Raw genomic sequence first — 24,680 nt, 5'->3', positions numbered from 1 at the left:
CCCTCCTTGCTGTTCTCCAACCTTCCCTATGTCCTGGAGGCTGACGTCATGGCCAGCTTGACCCCACTGCCTTTGTTTTTTTATGGAGTTTGGCCCATGCTTGACTACTGGCAGGATGTTGAAAGGTAGCTCCCTTCCACGGGTCCAGCTTGTCAGTGGCTCTGCATCTTTCCTTAAGACCGTAGATCATATCTTGTGGCCTTTGGCAGCTCCAGCTCTGGCCTGTTGTTTGGTTCCCCTATTCCCTTTAAGGCTTCCAGGTATTCAACTGCTTTCCCTAAACAAACCCTAGAGTACTACTGGTTTTCTTACCAGTCTCTTACTGGCTTTCTTGATCCTGCCCACATCCTCATAAAAGACCCATTCTTAAAACTTCCTTTAGCCTCGCCTTTTGAGGGGATCATGTGTTTCCTACCCAGATCCTGACCAACATGGGGAGCCCCTGCTTAACCCCAGTTTCCTCAGCTCTTGTCTCCACCTGCTCATTTGGAACCACCTTAAGTGCTGTTCTTCCACGTGCCTTTGGGAGGTCATTTCTGCCCTGATGGAAGCCTTCTAGGGGTGCCAGCTACTCGGGCACTCTGGCAAAGTTAAAGAAAATCCTGTCTCCCTCCTTGGTCACTCCCTCACAAAGGTCCCAAGCAGGCTGACTGGGTCTCAGGGCTCCCCACCTTCCATCCCCAGGAACTGGGCTAGGTGAAGATCTGGGCTAGGCGTAGATCTGGGCTAGGCAGGGAGGTATCTGAGAGACAAACCTCTTTTCCCACTAGAGCCTTGGAGGAATAAGAAAGATTCTATTACTCTGTCAGTCTCACAGAGCAGACCCCTCCTTTAAGCAAGACAGCTTTCTCCTCTGAGGCCTCTTATTTCTTAGGCAAACAGGCTCCTGGCAGGGTGTGCTATCCTATTGTCAGACATGCCCAGACAGACCTAATTCTACTTACTCTTGAGCTGGATACTTGTGTGGAAGGTTGAGAAGGTAGATTTGGGCTTAAGGGAGGAAGGGTTCCAATGCAACAAGTTTTAACCCAATATTCTAGGCAAGAAACCACTAAATGTATTTGCATTGGAGAGAGATTGAGGTCAAATATTGGGAAGAGTCTAGTGTGTTGTCATCTCAGTGTCTGTGCTCTTGTGCTCCCTCTAGCTGAAATATCTCACCTGAGAGGATCCCTTTGGGAACTCGCCACCATCACACCTTGTTTTATTCTCAGCAGAGCATTTCTTATTCTCTGAAATCACAGCTGTTTTTGTCTTTCTTCACCCATTCCATGAGGGCAGGATGCTATCTTTCTTAGTCAATGCTGTGCTCCCAGGGCCCGGCTCATAGTAGACAATCAATATGTGTTGAATTTGTTGAGTGAATAAATGTGTTTGACCCAATGAATGAATTTAGATGAGGAAGACTGGAGCGATCAAGGGACTTGGTTACCTGCTAAGGGTACATCAAGTTGGGACTAGAACCAGGCTACATAACCATATCTGCTACATCTAAGGGAGAAACAGGAGTGGGGGATGGGTTTGCAGGAAGGATGAGGAGAGCCCCATCTAGGCGATGGGCTGGTGGCAGTGAGCTGTAAAAGGACAGAACGGGACTTCCCTGGCAGTTCAGTGGTTAAGACTCTGCACTCCACCGAAGGGGGCACAGATTCAATCCTCAGCTGGGGAACTAAGGTCTCATATGCCATGCGGGGCGGGCGGTCAAAAAATAAAAGGCTGGGAAGGAGGGGATCTCTGGGAAGGTATTATGATGTACTGGCCAGAAGTGAGGTGGAAGAAGAGACAAGATCGAGGTAGGGAAAATGAAAATGAACTGGGTGTCTACTCGGTGCCTGGCGATGTACCAGGTATGGTACCCATGTGATCTAATTTACAATCCGTGGCATAGGTATCATGGTTGTTGTTGCTCAGTCACTAACTTGTGTCTGACTCTTTGTGACCCAGGCTTTCCTGTCCTTCACTATCTCCTGGAATTTGCTCAAACTCGTTTCCACCGAGTCAGTGATGCTATCTAACCATCTCTTTCTCTGCTGCCCCCTTCTCCTTCTGCCCTCTGTCTTTACCAGGATCAGGGTCTTTTCCAATGAGTCAGTTCTTTGCATCAGGTGACCAAAGTATTGGAGTTTTAGCTTCAGCATCAGTCCTTCTAACGAATATTTAATAGGTATCATTACCCCTATTTAAGGGAAATGGAGATGCAAGAGTTCAAATAAATTACCCCCTTTTTACCCACTTATCAAGTATCTGATGCCTAAGTTTGCCCTTGTCCTGCCCTCTGCATGGCCCCTTTGAACTTAAGATGAAACCTGAGAGTTTTCCTTCAGGATGTCTCTGTGCCTGCAGTTCACAGTCAGTTGGAAGAGGGCAACAAGAAATGAGTGTTTATTCAGGAAAGGAGAGGGTGGGGCATAGGTATGAGGCTGTCATTTGCTTCAGAGGAGAAACTGAGGCACAATAAAGCAGGCAGGGGCTTCTTCTGATAAAGGGAGAGCAGTTAGAAGTGGGAAGAGTGGAGAGAGATGGAAGCTCCACTGGAGGGTCTTCTGCTGCAAGGCGCTCTGGAGGGGCAGCCCAGGGACAGCAGACCTGGCAGAGCAGAAGGCCCTGGAGCCAGAGATGACATAGATCCCCTTTTCTGGATTCCAACCTAGGGATGAGTAGGAGTGGAGGTGTGGCACAGGAGGGGCTGAATCCAGACCAGGGCACTGGGTGTGGGCCCCTCTCCCCTGCCCCTTCCTTGCAGTGGGGGTGCCCCTGGCTCTTTACCTGTACAGAAATGTGCCATGTCCCCTGAGTCCAGACATCCCATGGCAGGCCTAACGCCCACTGCCCTTTGTCCCCATAGGTACGCTCACGCCTGTCAGACAGAGGCTCTGGGTTTGGGGTTGGAAAAGGAAGTTCCAGGAGGCCCAGGATGCAGACTCTGCCCTCCACAGAGCCGGCTTCTGTTCAGGCCACGGGGCTGCAAAGGTGTTCTTTGTGTCCGGAATGCCTCCAGAGAGGGATGTTGGCGGCAGCCCCCCAGTCCAGGGCTGGTCCCGGACCACCGAGGCCTAGCAGCTGCCTGGCTGCAGGTCAGGGGATGAGGGAACCCTCGGAGGTTGTCAGCAACCAGACCCTCACTCCCATCCTAAAGCTTCCCCTCTCGGCTTAGCTCAAACTTGCTCAGAAAGGCTTTCATAAACAGCGCAAGTCTGAAAACTCCCGAAAACTCGGGCGCTCTCCCCGCCCCTCCAGCCCTGGGGGCTTCAGGAGGGTCTGGGCTGCCTGCCAGCCCCAGGCTGTCCCCAGACTTAGGGGAGGGGGGGTGCGGAGGCGGCGCTTTCACCCTCTCCTTCCTGCTCGGTCTCCGGCCCGGAGTTTTCCTCAGGCCCCAGCCTCCCAGGCTCCCCACCCTGCTCTCCTTTAACCCTTTCCTGCGAGGGAAGGAGGGGCGCGGCTCTCGGTTCTCTAGGGAGGCCCAGGAGGCGGCAGGGCTGGCCGGAGGAACGCAGAGAAAGGCCGGGTCCCCGAAACCAAGCCCCCTCTCCCCCACCGGGGTGCCCTTCCTTCCTCCCCCTCCCGCTGGGGAAAGGGGAATGTGGAAGGAAATTCACTTTGATCCCCGGATTCTGGCTCTGGGCCCAAGACTTGAGTGGAAGGCAGAGGTTTTCAGGACCCCCGCCCCCGCCCTTCCCTCCCCGCCTTCCCCCGCCCCGCCGCCTGCCTCCGCGCCCCTTTAAGCTCCCGGGCAGACGCAGCTAAAGTTCATCCTGGAGGGGCTGGCGCGGCGGTGAAGCGGGGGAGGCTGGGGGCGGAGGGAAGGGCGGCGGGAGCCCGATCGGTCCCACCCCGTTGCAACCCCTGGCAGGAAGAGATTGTCGCGGGAGCCGCCGCCGAAAGGCTCGGAGCTCCGGGGGAAGGGCGCCCGAGCCGCGGCGGGTGGGTGCGCGAGCCGGGGGTGGGGGCTGTGTGTCGGGGGGACCCAGGCCGAGGCGGGGGCGCGCCGCCCGGAGGAGGGGGCGTGGCCTAGGCGCCTCCGGCCCGGGGACGCCGGTGACACTGTCGGCTCCTTCTTCCAGGGGCGGGCGGGGCAGCCATGCTCCTGTCCGGGGGCGACCCTCCGGCGCAGGAGTGGTTCATGGTGCAGACCAAGTCGAAGCCCCGGGTGCAGCGGCAGCGGCTGCAAGTGCAGCGCATCTTCAGGGTCAAGCTGAACGCCTTCCAGAGCCGCCCGGACACCCCCTACTTCTGGCTGCAGCTCGAGGGACCCAGGGAGAACATGGGCAAAGCCAAGGTAAACAGCGTCTGGCCTCCTCTATCACTTCCAGCCAGACCTTTCTCCCGCCCTTCGCCCGCCTTCCCTCCCCCTCCTCCCTCCCCCCTCCCAACCCGGGGAGACAGGGGTCCCCAGAGGCGCCCCGACCTGGACCGGGCAGTGTGGCGGGCAGGTACTGGGCCATGCCCTGCCTCTCCACATCTGCAGCCTTGGGTCCTTCCCTCTGGTTCCTTCTTTCTTTTCTGCCCCACCCCTCTGTTGCGTGTCACTTCGGTCCCTCAAGTGTGTTGAGAAAGGCTCTGCGTCGTGTGTCCCCCCAGGAGCCTTCCCTGGCCAGAGGCCCGCGTTTACAGACTATTCCTCCATCAGGGGAGCAACTTAAGGTCTGGTATTTCTGTAGTCTGTGCAGCATACCTCTTTGTTCTCCACCCAAAGGCTGGAAGGCCCAGGTCTTTCTGCTTTCTTGTAAGTCTCCTTAAATCCTGGGCTGCGCCTCGGAGCCTGAGTGCTGGGACTGGAGGGGCCATTAGAGACTCCGCTAGAGAAATGCTGGCATTTTACAGATGAGGTACTGGGGACTGGAGAGCATCAGGGGCCTCCTGGAACACTTCGGGTCGGGTAGGTGGGGGTGGCAGGGGCTCTGGGCTCAAGCGCCCCGCACTCTTGATGCCCTAGGCGGCCTCTTGCAGGGGCTCAGGGGCAGCTGCTCTGGAAGGCAGCAGGCTTTGGGGATGGGTGGGAATCCTCTGGGAGGAGGGCTGTGGGCTTCAGATGAAAGGGCCTGCTGTGTGGGGTTGGATGCTGGGCAGGCCAGGTCACCGTGTGCCTTTCTTGCGTTGGCTCTAGCTTCTCTCCCCTGCTTCTCCTCCACTTGGGCCTCTCAGGTTCCCTCTGACCCCCAGTCATGGCCAAGGTCTCCCTCTTCGCCCAGATTCCCTTATCTTATCTTTTCCCGGTAGGAATACTGCAGCCTCCCTCAGCCCCAGACCACCCTTCTCCTCCATGCACCCCACCCCACCCCACCCCAACACACTCCCCTTCCCCCGCTGGGTCTCTGCCAGTATCCTAATTGGTCAAGGCCATGGGTGGGGGAGGCCCAGAACACGCTGGCCAGTGGACAGGCAGGCTAGAAAGTTCCTGCCTCAGCCCCTCCGCTGAGCTGCTTCGTCAGCAGTTTCTTCACTTCTAACAGAGGTGCTGGGGGAGGGGAGGGTGTCTGCCCACATAGCAGATGTGCAGGAGCCCTGGAGATGCAGACTTTTCAGTAGCTGGGATAGGTGGGTGAGCACAAGGAGCCTTTGGGTTGTTTGGGGGTCTTAATCTTTTTGTTAATTTGAAAGACACCCACTCACCCTTTTGTGAGACTGGGGGTGTCTAGCTGCCCTGACCCCTGCTTACATCCTTTATCAGCTTCTCCAGGCTCAGCTGCTCCTGCTCCCACTGCTGCCTCAGGGTCCCTGGGGTCACTGACTTTCCCTCACACCCCAGGCCCTGCTAGTGTAGCCAGTGGCTTTCTCCAATCCCCCCCACCCCGCCCCCATCCTTTCGTCTCTTTCCCACCTGTTTTCTCCTGGAGAAAAGCACAGTTTAAGATGGAAACAACATGAGGAGTTTTGGATAACTCCCTCCCTTATTGTAAAGAATGAGCAGAAAGAAGAGATGAGTAGGGCTTTGGAGCAGGAGGGCAGGGAACGTGGGGAGGGTGAGGTTTTTGTTCTAGAAGTAGGAGATCTGGGGTCAATTTGCTGTCACCAAGTTAACTACTGGGACAGACGGGTGTGGTGGAAAGAGCTGGAGATTGGGGTTTGCTACCTTCTAACTGGCTGACCTGGGTCAAATCATTGACCTTCTCTTGAGTTTATTTCCTCATCTATAAAACAAAGTACTAATACTCACTTCATGGAACAGTTGTCAAGAGTCAGCTGAAATAATGCACGCTTATTTTTGCAAATGTGGAGAGCTACAGGGTAGAGATGTCAGTAAATGTTGTGGTTAGCTAGCCGTATAACTTTGAATGAGTTCTTTTCCCTCCCTGAGTCTGTCTCCTTGTTTGTGAAGTGAGAGGCTTGGATGAAATGCTTTCTAAGGTTCAGCGATCTGCTGCAGAAAAATTTCCCATGTATAAGGATGTCTTGAGCAGCAGATTGGTGGCTTAGTGGTAAAGAATCTGCCAGCAATTTGGAAGACCTGGGTTCAGTCCCTGGGTTGGGAAGATCCCCTGGAGGAGGAAATGGCAGTCCACCCCAGTATTCTTGCCTGGAAAATTCCATGGACAGAGGAACCTGGCGGGTTACAGTCCATGGGGTCACAAAGAGTTGGACATGACTGAGCACAGAAGAAGAAGGCTGTCTAGGGGTTTCCATGTAGGGGTGCTGTGGCTGACCCCAGTCCCAGCTGTAAGGACACAGAACCATGCACCTTGACAGTGATTTGATATACATAGCCAGCTGGCAGAGAGAGCTCAGTGAGACTGAAGCTTGTGGGATGGAGAAGGGGTGATGGATGTCCTGTCAGTGAGGGGAGAAGTGGTCAAGAAGGGTACGGGCTTCTTTGGAGAAGAACTTGGGTGTGTTTATTATATGCACTGGTTTTCGAAGAAATCTCCGTAGAACTCGAAAGTACCTTTAAGTAGTTTTCTTGTGGTGGGATTTAAAAAATAATGAAAGCATTGCTGGAAATCACATTCCTAGACAGCAAAAACAAGCCCTGGGGAGGCGTGGCCTTTCTGAGGTGAAATCAGCAAGTAGAAAGGAGAGGTTTTAGGTAATGATCCCAGTCTCTCAGCGACAAGCCCTGCTCAGCTCTTCTGTCCTTCTTGACAACGGTGTGAAGAAGGGTCGGATGCTGAGAGGGCAGGGGACAGTTCGCGGCTCCTCTTTTTGGAGACGATGGAATGAGGTGATGGGGAGCTCGAGGCTGAGATGGGGAGCCGAGGGACAGGGTGTGTTCTGCTGACTCTGGACTTGGCTGTCAGGTACGGGTTGGCTTGTTCCTGTCCCACAGTGACTGTGAGCCATGAAAGCTGGTGGTGGCCAGGGGTGTGCTGAACCTGGCTCCTGCTGACCCATTGTTGAAAAGTCTTGAAAGTTTTTGAGCCAGCGGAGTCCTATTGACAGTTTGAAGTCAGCCAGGATGGGAGTAGTTACATCACGGAAGTTGGAAAATGCTACAGATCAGGACTGCCCTCCCCACAACTGGCTGCCCACAACTTACCAGCATGCGTTAATTGTGTTGTGAGCACCTGATCCTTCTCCTTTAATTATTTGTTTTTATTTATTTTTTAAAAAAGATGCTTGCACATATATTTAGCTCTCTCCCTCTCGAGCTTCCCTCCCACGTCCTTCCCATTCAATCTTTCTGGGTCATCACAGAGCACAGAGCTAAGCTTCCTGTGTTCTATGGTAACTTCCCACTGGCTGGCTATTTTACACATGGTAGTGTATATACGTCAGTGTACTCTCTCAGTTCCTCCCACTCTGCATATGTGTAGCCGATTCATGTTTTGTACATCAGAAACGACATTGTAAAGCAATTATACTCTCATTTTAAAAAGATGCTTATTTACATTTATTTTTATTTAGTTTTTGCAGCATGCGGGATCTTAGTTCCCTGGCGAGGGATCAAAGATCCCCTGGAGAAGGGATAAGCTACCCATTCCAGTATTCTTGGGCTTCCTTGTGGCTTAGTTGGTAAAAAAATCTACCTACAATGCAAAAGACCTGGGTTTGATCCCCAGGTTGGGAAGATCCCCTGGAGAATGGAGAGTCTACCCTCTTGTAATGGAAGCAAGGATTCTTAACCACTGAACTGCCAGGGAATTCCCTCTTTTATTTTGAACTTAATTTTTCTTTATCAAAATAATACCTAGATTAAAAGTCCAGCAGATTTTTAAAAGTCCACAGGATAATGCAGTGATTCCCTGTCTTGTCCTGCCAACTCCCTCTTCTGTGCTTTTCCTTGTGGAAAATATCTGTTCTGGCATTTATACATCTCCACATTCCTAAAAAATACGTAGATCCTGTATCTTTGGATTAATTTTAGATACCTTTTTACTTCCTATTATTGTAGGTGGGGCTTCCCTGATAGCTCAGTTGGTAAAGAATCTGCCTGCAATGCAGAGACCCTGGTTTGATTCCTGGGTGGGGAAGATCCCCTGGAGAAAGGATAGGCTATCCATTCCAGTATTCTTGGGCTTCCTTGTGGCTCAGTTGGTAAAAAATCTACCTATAATGCAAGAGACCTGGGTTCGATCCCCAGGTTGGGAAGATCCCCTGGAGAAGGGAAAGCCTACCCACTCCAGTATTCTGGCCTGGAGAATTCCATGGACTGTATAGTCCGTGGATCGCAAAGAGTCGGACACGACTGAGCGACTTTCATTATAGGTGAGGATTTAGCTCCTTTATATTGCCATCCCTTTTTTCTTCCCAATATAGCTACATTTCATTTTCTGTTAAATCTGTATTTATTATTTGCAACATTATGCCCATCCAAATATCACTCACATCTAAACATTGAAGTGTACTCTAATTAGGTTTTCTATCCTACTTTTCAATTTTTCTGAGGTAAAGAGCTCAACACCTTTCCTGTTTGTTTGTTTTCCTTTGTACCGATTGCTAATTCTTATAACTTTCAGTAGCTTCTCACTATAATTTTCTGCAAGGATAAGATTTTGATTCAAGGTGGCCTGTTATAGATTTTTTCCTGGGGGTGTCCTTCTTTCTGTCTGGTCAGGCTTGCCTGGCTATCATCCTGAGACTCCTGTTTGCTGTCATTCTTGGCATCCTCTTGCCCTTTTTCTTTGTTAAACGCCGTGTTTCCTGAACGCTGTGTCTTTGTCTTGGGTTGGTGGGGCACGTCTGTCAGTAGCGTCATTAAGTTAAAAAGATGGTGCTGTGCTAAAGATCATGCTGATAACTTAGGTCAACCTTCCTGTTTCTTGAATTCCACTCTTCAACCTGAATTAGTTGTCCTCTGTGCCTCCCAGAACAATGCTTGATACATATTAGATGCTCAGTAATGATTTCTTGAATGGATGAATACATTCTGAAATTTCTCTCCACAGTCATTCTGGAGATTGTCTTTGCTTTTTCGCTAAGTTGGGTCTCCTTTCTTGGTTTTTCCGTTCTTGATTTGCTGGAAAATGCTCTTCAGTAGCGTCCTGAGAAAGGCTTTAGAGGAAATAAATTCTTGGGGTTGCATATCTGTGCATCTTCATTGCATATCTGAAGGTCACTTGATTGACAGTTTGGCTGGTATTGAATTATACATGGAAGATTATTTTCCTTCAGAAGTGAGAAGGCATTAATCTATTGACTTCTTGCTTTGGGGACATCTGAAGCTATTCTTGGTCCCTGATCCTTTGATGTGAAGTGTTTTTTTCTCTCTGGAAGTTTGTAGTTTCCCTCACTCTTCTGAGATGCCCCAGAGAGACCCTTTTGTGTGGGTATCTGTCTTCATCCATTGTTGGTTACTGTGGCTGAATCTCTGAAAGAGAAGAAGGAGTTTCTCTGCACTCATTGCTCACTGTAGACCTCACTGTTGGCCTTCCTCTCTCCCTCCATGATTTTGTGTGGTACACACACTCTCAAGTACACTGATCAACTTCTGCAGAACAAACTTCAGTGGGTAGGGTGGTACTTGCTCAGCCTTTGTGCAGTGGGGTAGGTGGGCTCCCAGATCTAACTGCTCCTCAAACAACTTTATCTTAGTCCACTTTTTATTTAATTTTTTTTTTAATTTACTTGGCTTCACTGGTTCTTAGTTGCAGCTTGTGGGATCATCAGTCTTTAGTTGTGGTACGTGAACTTTTAGTTGCAGCACGTGGGATCTAGTTCCCTGACCAGGGATTGAACCCAGGCCACCTGCATTTGGAGCATGGAGTCTTAGCCACTAGACCATCAGGGAAGTCCCCTGAGTCCACTCTTTAAAAAATGTTCTCCTTTAAAAAAAAAAAAAAAGAAAAGAAAATGTTCTCCTTCACTCCTAATTCTGGAGTTTTTTGGTGCTGCCATTTTTATTTATTTATTTATTTTTTAGCTTTTTGAGTATTCTGCAGTGTAATTTGGTGTGCTTCTGGAAAGCAGACAATGAATGGCATCTGACTGATGAGAAAGAAGAATCCTAAGTCAGGACTGATAAAGTATACAGCAGTAGTAAGCTGTCTGGTGGTATTATTTTTATTTAACTGACACATTGACCGATGACTCACAGGACACTGGGCAATATATTTTAACAAATACACAACATTTTTCTGTGTGTACTTTGTCCCTGCATCTTCTCTACTTCTTCTCCTCTTGGAGAAAAAGGTCTGGGTTGGCTTAAAGCAGGAAATTTGCTCCCGATATTTTCTGGATGTAAATGCCTTTTTCTTTATCTGTTTTTTCTCTAACTCGCCATTGGCTTCCTTAGTGACTCCATGGTAAAGAATCCGCCTGCCAGTGCAAAAGATGCAAGAGACTCGGGTTCTATCCCTGGGTCAGGGAGATCCCCTAGAGTAGGAAATCACAACCCATTCTAGTATTCTTGTCTGGAAAATTCCATGGACAGAGGAGCCTGATGGGCTACAGTCCATGGGGTCGCAAAGAGTTGGGCATGACTGAATGACTGAGAACACACACATATATATAGACAGCATCATGGTTAAGACCTCAGACTTTGGAGTCAGAATGCCTGAGTGTCCCAGCCTCTGTCTTTGTGACCTCAGACATATGTCCTTTCTTGCTCACCTAAAACGGGGAGGATAGTGATTTCCATATAGGTCTGAGAGAGGAATCAACGAGTTAATGTATGTAAAGAGCCTGGCACCTAGCAAGTACTCAATAAATATCAGTTCAGATTTATTATTTTGAAAATTACCTCATTTCCAATATATATTTAAATTTTATTTATTTATTTCTTTATTAGCTGTGCTATGTGCAGGCTGTTCTCTAGTTGTGGTGAGTGGGGGCTAATCTCTGTTTGCAGTGCATGGGCTTCTCGTTGCAGTAGCTTCTCTTGTTCACAGGAGAACAAGGTGGCTCTAGGTGTGCCAGCTTCAGTAGTTGCAGCCCCTGGTCTCTAAAGCACCAGCTCAGTCGTTGTGGCACATGGGCTTAGTTGATCCATGGCATGTGGGATCTTCCCATGGCCTGGGCCACGTGGAAGAAGTAAGCTCAGACCTGAGCAACCCCGATCACCCACCACCTAGCAAGGGTGAACCTGACCAGGTGGGATAACTCTTATAGGTCTGAATACCGTGAACCCCATGTGGTCTTGGGGATGGCTGTTGGAGATCCAAAATGGAGATTTGCTGCTTATGGATCTGTCAGGGGGAGACAGTGCGAGGGATGATTATCAATGACACAGGGGTGAGGAGGGGCTTGAGGATGAATGCAGTCGTCAGGGTTGGCTGATTAAGAGGGAATTCCCATGGTTCCTCGGAGCTCATGGGGTCATGCTGGTGGAACTCAGTCAGAGAGTGGAAGAACCCAACCTTTTCCATCCCAATGCCCTCTAAAGACTGAGTGTGTGAGCCCTGGAAACATGAGGACCTGGTGCCCAGACAGCCAGAGGCCTCCCTTCCGGCTCAACCATTGTGTATATCTGTGGGGATCCCTTGGATACCAGACCAGGGACTTATCTTCTCCTCTGTCCCCTCTGAGCAACAGAGTTACCATGGTTACAGTTACAGGTTGTGCCAGAGACCTTCTGCAGGGGGATTAATGAGAATCTCACAGGATTACCCCATAGTCACTTGTAGTCAACCCGAGGAGGTGGAAAGAGCTCTGGTTTCAGAGTCAGACAGATGCAGCTGTGGTCTTCACCCAGTCGTCCGCTGACTGTGTGTCCCTGGGTCAGCGATATGGCCTTTCTGAGCCTGCAAAATGGGAATAGTCTGTACCAGGCTCAAGCGAAGCACTTCCTTTGTGTTAACTCACTGAAACTTCCTGATAGCCTAATAAGGGGGGAAACCATTATCCCCATTTTACAGATGAGGAAACCTAGGCACAGGGAGAGTTAATAACTTGGAGGGTACTCAATCATGTGCCATCTCCCTCCCCTCAGCTATTGCACAATTCTAGAATGCCAAGGTAGGACTGTCCCTTGGGAGTGTCTCATTTAATCCAGCTTTTTACAGGTAAGGAGTCTGAGCCCCTGAGAAGGTGATAAATTTTTCACAGTAACCCTAACGTATTGAGGGCAGGCTGGAACTAGAACCAGAACCCTTGACTCCAAGCGCAGGTACTCCCCTCCCGCATCTGTCAAAGCTCCCTGGGAAGAGAGGAGAGTGTGAGAAGGCAGGACCAGGGAGAGAGAGGGCTGGACCCTGGGCAGGAGTTGGGGGCAGGGATGGGTCATTTGGCTCATGGCGAGCAGGGGGAGCCCACGTGCTTAGTGAGGGGAGTGAGCCCCGGTGACAGGCCCCTGACGGCTGGCTTCCTTCATGTCTCCCCACTGGCTGCAGGAGTACCTGAAGGGCCTGTGCAACCCGGAGCTATGGAAGGAGGTCCGCTACCCGGCGGCTCTGCACTGCGCCTTCCTCGGGGCCCAGGGCCTCTTCCTGGACTGCCTGTGCTGGAGCACCCTGGCCTACCTGGTGCCCGGCCCCCCGGGCTCCCTAATGGTGGGCGGGCTGACCGAGTCTTTCATCATGACCCAGAACTGGCTGGAGGAGCTGGTGGGGCGGCTGCGCTGGGGCCCGGCCCCTTTGCTCACTCCCCGCGGCATCTGGGAAGCCGAGGTGACCCGGGCGTTTGGGGCCCTGGTCTGGATCCGTGGTGACCAGTATGCCGGGGACCTGCTGCAGCTGCCCCCGGCGGTCCAGGAGCTGCTGCTGAGCCTGGTGCGGGATGCCGCAGGCAAGGAGGACATCATCCAGTGGCTCAGCCGTATCGGCACCTCCGACTCTCATTCAGACCCTGAGCTCCTGATCTGCCCAACCCACCAGCAAAAGGAAGGTCCAACCATGGCGGCCGTGGGAGATGGTCCTGGCCCCTTTCTGGAGATGGGGAGCCCAGAAAATTCAAAGAGATTAACCAGCCTGGGAGCCACAGGGGCCCTAATCTCAGGTACCCCAGGCTCGAACACCCAGCAGGAGACAGCAAACCAGCTGGTCCGGTAAGTTCTGGAGAATCAGTTTGGCTTCTCTCCTGTTTCTGCACCCCAACCCCAGGGAAAGAGTTTGGGACCTAACTCACCTTCCCACCTTTCCAACAAATTCGGGTTTCCTCTAGGGTCACTTCCAACAACCAAGGTGGTATGGACTGTGCTCGCGAGGAAGGGTCAGTGCAAGCCGGCAGCAGCCAGGACCCCGTGGATCACACCCAAGCCTCGTCCCAGCAGAGGCAGGTCCGGAGAGGGGAAGACAAGCTCCCGCTCCAGCCTCCAGTATCGGCCCTGAGTGTGTGCTCACCCTGGAAGGCCTGGACCCCAGGGCCAACCTTTGCACCCCTGTGGCCAGGGGCTATTGCTGCTACCTTCTGGAGGATCAATGAACTGCATTCTCTTCACCTGGCCTGGCTCCTGTCCCAGGCATGCTTTAGTTTCCCTTTCTGGCAGAGGCCACTGGGCCCCATTCAGTTCAAGCTGCCAGGGCAGAATCCTTTGCCCTTAAACCTGGGATGGAAACAGAAGGAGCTGGTTCCTCTGCCCAGTGTGGAAAGCTCAGATTGTACACCAGACGGCGGGCCGGGAGGAGAGGCAGCCCTACAGAACTGCCCAAGGCCGGAGACCCCTAAAAACGTCATGAGTTTACTGGTGGTCTCAGGAGGCTCAGGGGTAAAGGATAAGTCCATCCCAGGACTTCCACAGATAGGGCCACCTTTGCCCTCTACACCCCAGCTCCAAGCCAGAAGTGAGCTGGGGAATCAAGAAAGTATGCCCTGGGATTGTAAGGGGCCAGAAGAGGAGCCCGTCCCAGTTCCGCCCTCTGGGCAAGGCATGCCTGCTGCTCCAGGGGGGCTGACAGCTCCCTCGGGACCTGACTCTAAGACAGTGCCTGAAACTCTCAAAGTGCCCGTGGCTGCCGCAATGCCCACCGCTCAAACCCCACCCACAAGTCCAGTGCTGCCTGCAGCCCCCAAAGTGCCTGAAACCCAGATGACGGCGGCAGTCCCTGAGGAACGTGCAGTCCCCAAAGTGCCTTCAGCTCCAGCAAAGCCAGCAGCTCAAGTGGGGCCCACAGCACAAAAGGCAGTTGTGGGTGAAGCAGTGCCCGCGGCTCCCCAAACTCCCACAGCTCAGAAAAGGCAGGCAGCAAAAACATCGCCTGCAGGTCCCCAGACATCCAGAGCCCAGTCTGGGCCTGCCCCTAAAACCGGACCTGCAGCTCCCAAAGCCCCTGCCGCCCCCCAGACTTCCAGAACTCCGAAAACGCCGGCAGCTCAGAAGGCGCCCACAGGTCCGGGGTCCACCCTGGATGCAGGCAAACCCACTAGTGAGGGCCAGCCTCCGTCCAGGGGCAGTGCTTCCTTCCTGAAGGGCCAGGGGCAGGCTGGAAGTCAGGGGCCATCGTGCAGTGGCACTTCGACTCCCAGTGGCAAGCGCCAGCCTCAGGTGGAGGGGCTCCTGGGGGCTTGGGAGGGGACCCCAAGGCAGCCGACTCGCCACCCACAGGCCAGCAACACAGTGACCAGCTTCCAGAGGTACCACGAGGCCCTGAATACACCCTTCGAGCTGGACCTGTCAGAAGAACCCGGGAACCCGGAGTTGCGGCGGGTGGTCATTGACGGCAGCAGCGTGGCCATGGTGTGAGTATGCATGGGCCTGGGGTGGACTGGGCCTGCCGGCAGCTCAGGCAGGGCATCCCTGGGGTGATAGACTGCGGGCTTCCTTTCTCGATCTCTGTATACGGGTGACATGGGGTTCAAGTGGGGGAAAGAGGGGAGGGAAAGGCACACGTTGAGCAGCTACCGCATGCTGGGTGGTGCTTGCGGAATCGCAATAGCAGCCTTCCAAGGTGGATTTCTGGTCTCCTTCCTTGATAGAGGCAGAAACAGGCTCAGAGAAGTGATGGATCTTGCCCAAGCTCCCAGAGCCTGTAAGGGACCCCGCCGGCCTTTGGGTTCAGATCTGCCCAGGCCCACAATCTTTCCCTTTCAGCCTGCCTCACTCACATAGCAGGGGGCCGTAAACCCTAGTTTTCAAATCTTCAGCCCAACCCTGAAGGCCCAGCACTGATCTCCGTGAAGATTCTCCTAACCGTGCCAACCTGTAGAGACCAGCTCCCTGCACAGCACTTCCTGCCGTATATATATGTCAGCATAAATACGTGCAAGGTGTCTTCATGTGCCCATGTCATAGAATAGTTATTATCTGTGCTGAGAACATTGCCAGCACACAGTCGTGGTCAGCAAATGTTTGTTTGCTTCCAGCCCTAAACTGAGCTCTTTGGTTGTAGAGGCTGCCCTCTTCCTTTTGCCCTGGAGGCCCCTACACACACACACACACACACACACACACACACACACACACACACACACACGCACGAGCAGGTGAGTGGACCCAGTAGGTGGTAACTGTTTGATGAGGGAGGGACGGGGGAGGGCACTGTTGGTGCTGATGCTGGTGCCTTGGCATTTCTGATGCCCTGTGCTGTCCCGGGCTGGCTCTGGAGGAGGGGTGGAGAGGCCGGGCCATTCCTAGGGCAGAAAATTGCTCGCTCACTGGTACCCCTGACCCCTAACCCCACCTCCAGGCACGGTCTCCAGCACTTCTTCTCCTGCCGGGGCATTGCCATGGCGGTGCAGTATTTCTGGAACCGGGGACACCGAGAGGTCACCGTGTTTATACCCACCTGGCAGCTGAAGAAGAATCGGAGGGTGAGAGGTGAGCTGTCCCCTGCCCCCCAGCCCTTCCAGTGTCAGCACGCCTTCCTTCTTGCCTTTCTGTTCCCATCAGAGCCTTTTCCTCTTAGCGCTTCCTCTGACCATTGCTTCTGCCTCTTCTGCCTTTCATCTCCAGAGAGCCACTTTCTGACAAAGCTACACTCCCTCAAGATGCTTTCAATCACCCCCTCCCAGCTCGAGAACGGCAAGAAGATCACCACCTACGACTACAGGTGTGTGGCTTTGCAGGCCTTCTCTTGTGGGGCCCCGGGCTTGGGCTGCACTGATGTGGGAGGCGGAGTCTTGCTTCATCTGCTCTGGGGAGATGGAGGCCGACATGTCAGAGGGTCATGTGAGAGAGGGAAGTATGGCGCACCGGCCCTCTGTAGGCAGAGGGGAGGAACACAGAGAGGAAATGGCTCCAAGGTGGTTCTACTCAAGTCCAGGGACTGTTCCTGAATTTGGGACTCGGCAATCCCATTTCTCTGAGTTAATAGGCTTTCCTCCCCCATCAACTATGGGCTGAAACCCTCGACTGTCTTTGGATGGGACTAGCCCAAGTGACTCCTGGTGCTTCAAGCAAGCTGCTTCCCCCAGCTGCTGATTCGGGTGCCAGTTTGGGTTGAAGCTCAGGTTTTCTCAAGGAATTGCTGCAGTCTTTTCCTCCCACCACCCTGGATCTGGGAGGAGGTGTGTGTGTGGCTGGAGCCCTGGCTCTGAAAATGGAGTCAGACTGCCCCTGCCTCCTAGCTAAAGGCCGAATGACTCCCTATTTGTCAATCCTCGGTGCACACTCAACGTGACTGCACGTCCAGTGTGCACAGGGGAGCCTGTGATGCTGCCTCTGTTGGGGGCAGAGAAGGCCCTCCCAGCTCACTGGCCCTGGGCTGGAGTGGATGCCCAGCAGGCACAGGTCTTGGCTTCCCTTAGACACCTCCCATGCAGGGCAGGGAGAAGTTCTGTTCCTCCCTAAGACATGATATCCACTCAGCCTTCAGGTTTGGGTGGGCCAGCTCAAGCATCTTTCCTTCAATAACTGGTCCTCTGCATAAGGTCTTTAAGTGCCTTTTAAATTCAGGCCTGGGTTTGAGGGAAGACAGCTTTTCCGCGGGGCTTCCCAGGTGGCGCTAGTGGTAAAGAACCTGCCTGCCAGCACAGGAGACTTAAGAGACACAGGTTTGATCCCTGGCTCGGGAAGATCCCCTGGAGGAGAGCATGGCAATCCACTCCAGTATTATTGCCTGGGAGATCCCATGGACAGAGGAGCCTGGCTGGCCCCAGTCTATAGGTTTGCACAGTATCGGACAAGACAGGCGACTTAGCACGCACGGCTTTTCTGCAGAAGGGCCCTCTGCTGGGCACTTTTGGAATTGCATGGTCGGAGTTGCCAGAATGGCTCGCTGTGGCAAATGCTGAGAAGTAGGTAGCCTTTGCTTTCTTTCCTGGTCACAGCCCTCTTTCAAGAAGTGATCCGTGGAAAAATGGATTTGTTTACTCAGGTAGGTATTTTTACATGTGTATAGATGCATACATATGTATATAAGTGTGTCTTGGCATGTACATGAATGTTGTCAATTGGTAAAGAATAATCGTGGAGTATTGGGTATTAATATCTGCTGTGTAGCAGGCACTGAGCTAGACACTTAAGTGTATTGCTTCATTCAGTTTAATTCTCACAGCAATCGAGGGTAGGTACCTTATGTTTGATCGACAGGTATGGAAATTGAAGCAATAAAGAGGCATGTGTGGATGTGGACAAGGCGTGGTTTCTGTGTGTGTGTCTAAGCATGTGTATGTGAATGCCTGTGTAAAATAGGGGTCTTTGTTTGCATAGACAGTTGGGGGATGTGCATCTCAGGTTGCCTTTCCTGGGGCTCGTGGCCCTCCAGCTAACTGCATAGACGAGGGTGGGCTCTCAAGCCCTGGCTCCCTGACTATCAGGGGCAGTGTTTTCGTCCTACACTTCTCAACAGGAAGCTACAAATTTAGTTTCTCAGAGGACTGGGGAGGTGAGAGGCTGGGTACTGGGTCCATAGCGACTCCCCCTCTCCCCGCAGGTTCATGGTCAAGCTGGCAGAAGAGACAGATGGCATCATCGTCACCAATGAGCAGCTCCACGTCCTGATGAATAATTCCAAGAAACTGATGGTCAAAGACCGGTGAGGCGGCTTTCATGGGATTGGGCTGTTCCTTCCCCGTGGGTGCCAGACAGCCCCTGGCAGGGGAGTTGGAGGCAGGGAGAGGGGCCCTGGAGCGGTGCTCACCAGCACCTGCTGGGAGGATATATTGGTCTCAGTTCTTGTGGAGATGCCAGCTGGCAATAGGGTATGGGTGGGTCAAGGGCTCCATAGTGACCTTTCTTCCTCTGTCCCGGGCCCAGCCTGCTGCCCTTCACCTTTGCGGGGAATCTCTTCATGGTGCCGGATGACCCCCTGGGCCGTGATGGCCCCACCCTGGATGAGTTTCTGAAGAAGCCAAACAGGTAATGGGCTGGACCTCCCCAAGCCCCTGCCACCTCCCAGCTCCTCCTGGGACTGACTGGAAGCTTCCCCGTGGTGCTAGCCAACATTTGTTTTGTGCTTAATACTGAGCAGGGCGATTTGACTTTTTCAGGTTCTTTGTACTTCCACCCACACCTGCGCATCCATAAACTAATTACAGTATGGTTTTACAGTTTCACAATCTTGCACGCATGCTTTAGTACTGTACGTATCCTTCCCCAGCTGGCTTCTGTCCCGATTTTTTATTGTTTTTCCCAGGTGCGCACCATGTTAGTTCATGTGGCTGGCTTTAACGTCCATTCTCTATTCCGTTGCATGAGTGCCCGACAGGTTTACGGGGTGTCTGATGGGAGACCATTTGACAGTTTCCGTGTTATGCTGTGGGCACCCGTGCTGCGGTGAACCACCTTGTTCTTCTTTCGTTGCATGCAGGGGGAGCTGTGTCTGGAGTATATACCAAGAGGAATTTTTTCCATGTGTCTTTCCCCCTTTGACCCTCACAGCTTGAGTTAGACACATGTGATCTCTATCCTTGTTTTATAGACAAGGAATCTGAGACTCAAGTACTTGCCCCAGTTCACTGTGCTGATGCTGGCAGAACTGATGTGTAGTAACTCAGTTCCTCTTGCTTCTGCCCACTCTGAGCCTCCCAGTTCCCTGGGTCCAGCAGGGGACTGTGGTCAGCACCTTCTGGGCGGGGCACTGCTTCCTGGGGCAGGTCCCCCCGTTCCCCATTTTGAAGAAAAGCGCTGTGGCCAAGGTCTATGCGCTGTGCTCACCTAAGCCCCTTGGCAGGCCTCCTTCCCTCTCTTGAGCTCCCCTGGCTTGCTCACCCTAGAGTCTGGTTGGAAGGACCAGTCATTTAATTCTTATCAAACCGCTGGCTTAAAACTGCTTGGAAATGTCATTTGATCAATAAGATTTTGATTAAGTAAACCTTCAAAGCCCAGATGAATATCTGACGTTGCGGTTTAGTGGACCCTGGGCCTGGAGGAGGATCTGTGGGCAGGTTGTGCTGTGTGGGAGGCTGACCTGGCCTCAGGGGCACTCAGCCATTTAGTTTCACCACAGGTGGCTCTCAGGCAGGCTGGCCCCCACCTCCTCCAACAGACCCTTCTGCCCTGCTGTTTCCGTGTAGGTTGGACACCGACATTGGCAACTTCCTGAAGGTGTGGAAGACCCTTCCTCCCAGCTCGGCCAGCATCTCTGAGCTGAGGGATGACACGAGAGAGTCTGGCCCCCTGGAAAGTCTGCAGAATGTGGAAGAAGTCAGGGAGGAGGAGGAGGTGGAGGAGGAGGAGGAGAGAGAGGACGAGGAGCAGAGAGAGGAGCAGGAGATGCAGAAGCCGGCTGAGGAGGAGGAGGACCTGGACTCTTCGCTGATGTCCGTGTTCAGGGCTGAGTGCCCTTCCCTCTCAGAGGAAATCCTCAGGTGCCTCAGCCTCCACGACCCCCAGGACGAGGCCCTGGACATTGATCTCCAGCCGGCGGTGGCCTCTCCCTCGCTGGGCATCCCCTGGGATGGAAAGGCTCCCTGCCAGCAGGTTCTTGCCCAGCTGGCCCAGCTGACCATCCCCAGCAACTTCACCGCCCTCTCCTTCTTTATGGGGTTCACAGACTCCCACCGGGACGTCATCCCCGACTATGAAGCCCTTGTGGCGCCCTTGCACGGCCTCCTCAAGCAGAAGCCGGACTGGCGATGGGAGCTGGAGCACGAGAAGGCCTTCCTGGCCCTGAAGCGAGCCCTGGTGTCCGCTCTCTGCCTGTCCGTCCCCAACCCCCAGCTGCCCTTCCATCTGGAGGTGACGGTGAGCCAAGTGGCCCTGACGGCCGTTGTATACCAGGAGCACTCGGGGAGGAAGCACCCTGTAGCCTATACCTCAAAACCCCTCCTCCCCGACGAGGACAGTGAGGGCCCACAGTCAGGGGGAGACAGCCCCTACGCCGTGGCCTGGGCCCTCAAGCATTTCTCCCGCTACATTGGGGAGACCCCCGTGGTCCTGGACCTTTTCTACGCCTCCCGGACCTCTGTGGACCCTGAGGCTTGGGACAGCCGCAGGGTTGCCAAAGCGTGGTTGATCAGATGGGCCCTCTTGGTACAGGACAAGGGCAAGAGAGCGCTGGAACTGACCCTTCTCCAGGGCCTGCTGGGGAAAAACCGGCTGCTGACTCCCACGGCTTCCATGCCTCGGTTTTTCCAGCTTCTGCCTCCTTTTTCCGACCTGTCCACTTTTGTCTGCATCCACATGTCGGGGTACTGCTTTTATCGGGAGGATGAGTGGTGTGCTGGCTTCGGTCTCTATGTGCTGTCTCCCACCAGCCCCCCTGTCTCTCTCTCCTTCTCTTGCTCCCCTTACACCCCGACCTATGCCCACCTGGCGGCCGTGGCCTGTGGCCTGGAGCGTTTTGGCCAGTCCCACATGCCCGTGGTTTTCCTCACACACTGCAACTGGATCTTCAGCGTCCTCTGGGAGCTCCTGCCCCTTTGGAGGGCTCGGGGCTTCCTCTCCTCCGACGGGACCCCACTACCTCACCCAAGCCTGCTCTCCTACATCATAGACCTCACCTCTGGCCTCTCGTCCCTCCCGTTCATTTATCGAACCTCCTACCGGGGCTCCCTATTTGCTGTGACGGTGGATACCCTAGCCAAGGAGGGTGCCCAGGGGGGCGATCAGTGTTGGAATTTGCCAAACGACGTGCCAGCCCCCGTAGTGACTCCCCGTACCCTGTGCAAGCGGCCCGACTTGCTGGCGTTGCAGCAGAGCGACAGCACCTTGGCCGATATCATGGCCAAGCTGCAGGCCGGGCAGAAGGTATCCAACTCCTCACCCTTCAGTTCTGCCTTTAGCTCCCTCAGCCTCGACAAGGAGAGCGGCCTGCTTATGTTCAAGGGAGACAAGAGGCCCAGGGTCTGGGTGGTCCCGCGGCAGCTCCGGAGGGACCTGATTTTCGCTGTGCATGATGGCCCCATGGGGGCCCACCAGAGGCCCGAGGAGACCTATAGGAAGCTGCGGATGCTGGGGTGGTGGCCAGGGATGCAGGAGCACGTGAGACATTACTGCAGGAGCTGCTTGTTCTGCATCCCCCGGAGTCTCCTAGGCAGTGAGGTGAAGGTCATTGAGTCTCTGTGGCCCCTCAGGTCCACTGCCCCCTGGGCCAACCTGCAGATTGAGGTGGTGGGCCCGGTCACCGTCAGCGAGGAGGGCCACAAGCACGTGCTGATCGTGGCTGACCCCAACACCCGGTGGGTGGAGGCGTTCCCGCTGAAGCCTTACACGCACACGGCGGTGGCCCAGCTGCTGCTTCAGCATGTGTTCGCCAGGTGGGGCATTCCCGTGAGGCTGGAGGCTGCCCAGGGCCCCCAGTTTGCCCGCCACGTCCTGGTGAGCTGTGGGCTTGCCCTGGGAGTTCACGTGGCCTCCCCGAGCAGGGACCTCCAGTTCCCCTGCCTGACGAGCTCTGGGGCCTACTGGGAATTCAAGAGGGCCCTCAAGGAGTTCATCTTCTTGCATGGCAAGAAGTGGGCGGCTTGCCTGCCCTTGCTGCACCTGGCCTTCAGGGCCTCCTCCAGCCAGGCCTCGCCCTTCCGTATCCTGACAGGGGCCGAGGAGAGGCTGACCGAGCCCCTGTGGTGGGAGATGAGCAGTGCGAACATTGAAGGGCTCAAGATGGATTTATTCCTGCTACAGCTCACGAGGGAGCTGCTGGAGCTCCACTGGAGGGCGGCCGAGAAGACCAGTGAAAAGGCAGAGAACAGGCGTTTCAGGCGTGAGAGGCAGGAGAGGGAGTGGAACGTGGGGGACCAGGTCCTCGTGCTCTCCCTCCCCAGGAACGGCAGCAGTGCCAAGTGGGTGGGCCCCTTCTATGTCGGGGACCGGCTCAGCCCGTCCTTCTACAGGGTCTGGGGCTTCCCCACCCCGGAGAAGCTTGGCTGCATCTATCCTAGCAGTCTGATGAAGCCCTTTGCCAAGAGCGTCACCCCGCTGCCCTTCAAGGTCTTGGAGCAGTGAGCTGGAGCAGTGGGGGAGCCCCCTCCCAGGGTCCTGGGCTGCTGCTGCTAGGTCTCCCCCTGCCCCCAGGCACGCTCTCACAGCCTCCCCACCCCTACCCCCGGGACTCTTCACTGTGCCTTTTGTAGAGAAGTTACTTCACAAAGCTTTGCTGAACTGCCTTGAACTGGGGACCAGCGTCCCTATGAAACATCTCCCCAGTATGGGGTACTGGGAGAATCTGCTGAAGGCTATCGGATGTGGGCCTCTGGCAGTTCTACCCTGGGGAGCAGAGTTCCTTTCCCGAGGTAGGCCGGGTTCAATGTCTCTCCCCAAGTGAGAATGTACACACACATACACGCACAGCCCGGAATCTTACTCCTGGCTGTCCTTACCATGAAATGGTGTGGCTTTGGACCTCAGAATTGAAACCACATTCCCCTGTCAAACAGAAACCCTGGATATGGGCTCCTCCCCCGTCTGTCCATTTGGGGAACCTTTGCCCTTGAAGCCGTAACAGCTGAAACAAATCCATGCAGTCTAAGGAGAGGCGCCCATCCTCGGGCTCATGGACCGCCTTCTCAGGCCAGGCTAGGCCTGCCCATCGATCAAGGAAGGACTGGGAGTCCTGGGCCCCGAGGTTTAGAGCCTCAGGGGAGGCTAGGTGGGAGGATGCCAGCCAGGTGGGCTCGTCCTGCCCGTCGGCTCCGGAAGGGCAAGGGGGAGAGAGTCAGCCTACCTCATTTGACTCCAGCCAATGGAGACACTCCCTGACCCTGGCTTTAAGGACATGGACCCTACAGGAGTCAAGGATCTCGATGCCAAGTGTGGCATCTCTACCTGAAGAGCTGCTTTGACTAGACCAAGGGGCCCAGGCCTCTGTTTTGGGTTGGCGGGGGGTCACTGAAATGAGCAGTCTGGCACAGTGTGGTGCTGGCGTGGCTCTTCATTCCAGCCCCACCCCGAAACCCACAGCCCCCTCCTCCCATCACCCCGTGCGCTGCATCCCTGGACCCTACAGAGTATGGCTGCTTTGTCTGGGTTCTCCCATCCCGCCCCAGTCCCCTGGATTTGCCTTCTGTGTAGAGACAATCCTGGCGCCCCCCGCCAGCCCCCAGCCACTCTTTGCAGAGATCACTCACTGGGAGAGTGCGTCTCCCACAGGTGTGTGCCTTCACTCACCCTCTGGATTGCTGCTGTCGCCAACAGAGAGGGTTCGAGGTGAGGGCCAGCACTGTCACTCTGGCTGAGCCTCTGTGCAGTTTCATTTCTCCGAAGCTGAGCCGGTCTCCTTGCCTAGCTCATGTTGCCAAAACACTTGATATTGCTAGAGCCAGAGTAGTACTTGCCATCGAGTCCAATTTGCTTGTTTTACAGCCAAAGAAAGAGGCCCAGAAAGGGGAAGTGACTTGCCCAAAGTCATACAGAGTTGGTGGCTGAGCTGGGACCAGGATTAAGCTGCTTAGTTCACTGTTCACTGTAGGTGGGGGTTCAAGTGAGAGCGGCTCTTAAAATCCTGTACCCATCTTCCCTCCAACTCCCCATCTCCCAAATCTTGTAGACAAACTACTTAGGTGTTGCCCTTAAACCATTTCTAGCTGTTAATTCTGTCCAGGAAAGAATGATTGGGTGACAGCTGAGACACTGAAAGGTGGGGTTTTTAGCTGATACCTCTCTCCCCCTCCTCCTCCCCTGCATGGCCCCCTCTTCTTCCCTTCCTCGTCCTCCCTCTGATGGTCTGTTCAACCTCATTCTCCCTCCACAGTGCTGTACCCATTCCCCTGTTAACCACATTTATGATATACCTGCTTGTGACCTTTTTTTTTTTCCATTTGATTTGTCAATAAATGGATCACAATGGAGCTCATGTCCAGGTTTTTTGTTTGTTTTAACTTTAGACTCAATTATGGGCTTCCTGGTGGCTCAGATGGTAAAGAATCCACTTGCAATGCAGGAGACCTGGGTGGAAAAGATCCCCTGGAGAAGGAAATGGCAACCCACTCCAGTGTTCTTGCCTGGAAAATTCCACGGGCAGAGGAGCTTAGCGGGCTACAGTCCATGGGGCCACAAAGAGTCGGACACAGCTGAGCAGATGGGAATGAAGATGAATGAAGGCTGGTGTAAGAAC

The 24,680-nt window shown here is 53.9% G+C and overlaps 1 protein-coding gene across 1 annotated transcript; it reads left to right on the top strand.

Annotated features, from left to right (window-relative positions):
• The first annotated feature begins 3,851 nt into the window (after positions 1 to 3,851).
• Positions 3,852 to 24,365, top strand: NYNRIN (NYN domain and retroviral integrase containing). The gene is made up of 9 exons (XM_065940928.1): positions 3,852 to 3,921; positions 4,062 to 4,276; positions 12,702 to 13,354; positions 13,471 to 14,985; positions 15,933 to 16,063; positions 16,199 to 16,295; positions 18,120 to 18,221; positions 18,443 to 18,544; positions 19,702 to 24,365. Exons 2-9 carry the CDS (start codon positions 4,079 to 4,081, stop codon positions 22,571 to 22,573), a joined length of 5,670 nt encoding a protein of 1,889 aa, XP_065797000.1. The 5' UTR covers positions 3,852 to 3,921; positions 4,062 to 4,078; the 3' UTR covers positions 22,574 to 24,365.
• The last annotated feature ends 315 nt before the right edge of the window (positions 24,366 to 24,680 follow it).

Source organism: Muntiacus reevesi, chromosome 7, assembly GCF_963930625.1.
Source record: "Muntiacus reevesi chromosome 7, mMunRee1.1, whole genome shotgun sequence".
In the NCBI taxonomy this organism is placed as follows: domain Eukaryota; kingdom Metazoa; phylum Chordata; class Mammalia; order Artiodactyla; family Cervidae; genus Muntiacus; species Muntiacus reevesi.
Note: the sequence above shows the minus strand (reverse complement) of the source record. Positions and strands in the feature narration are given on the sequence as shown.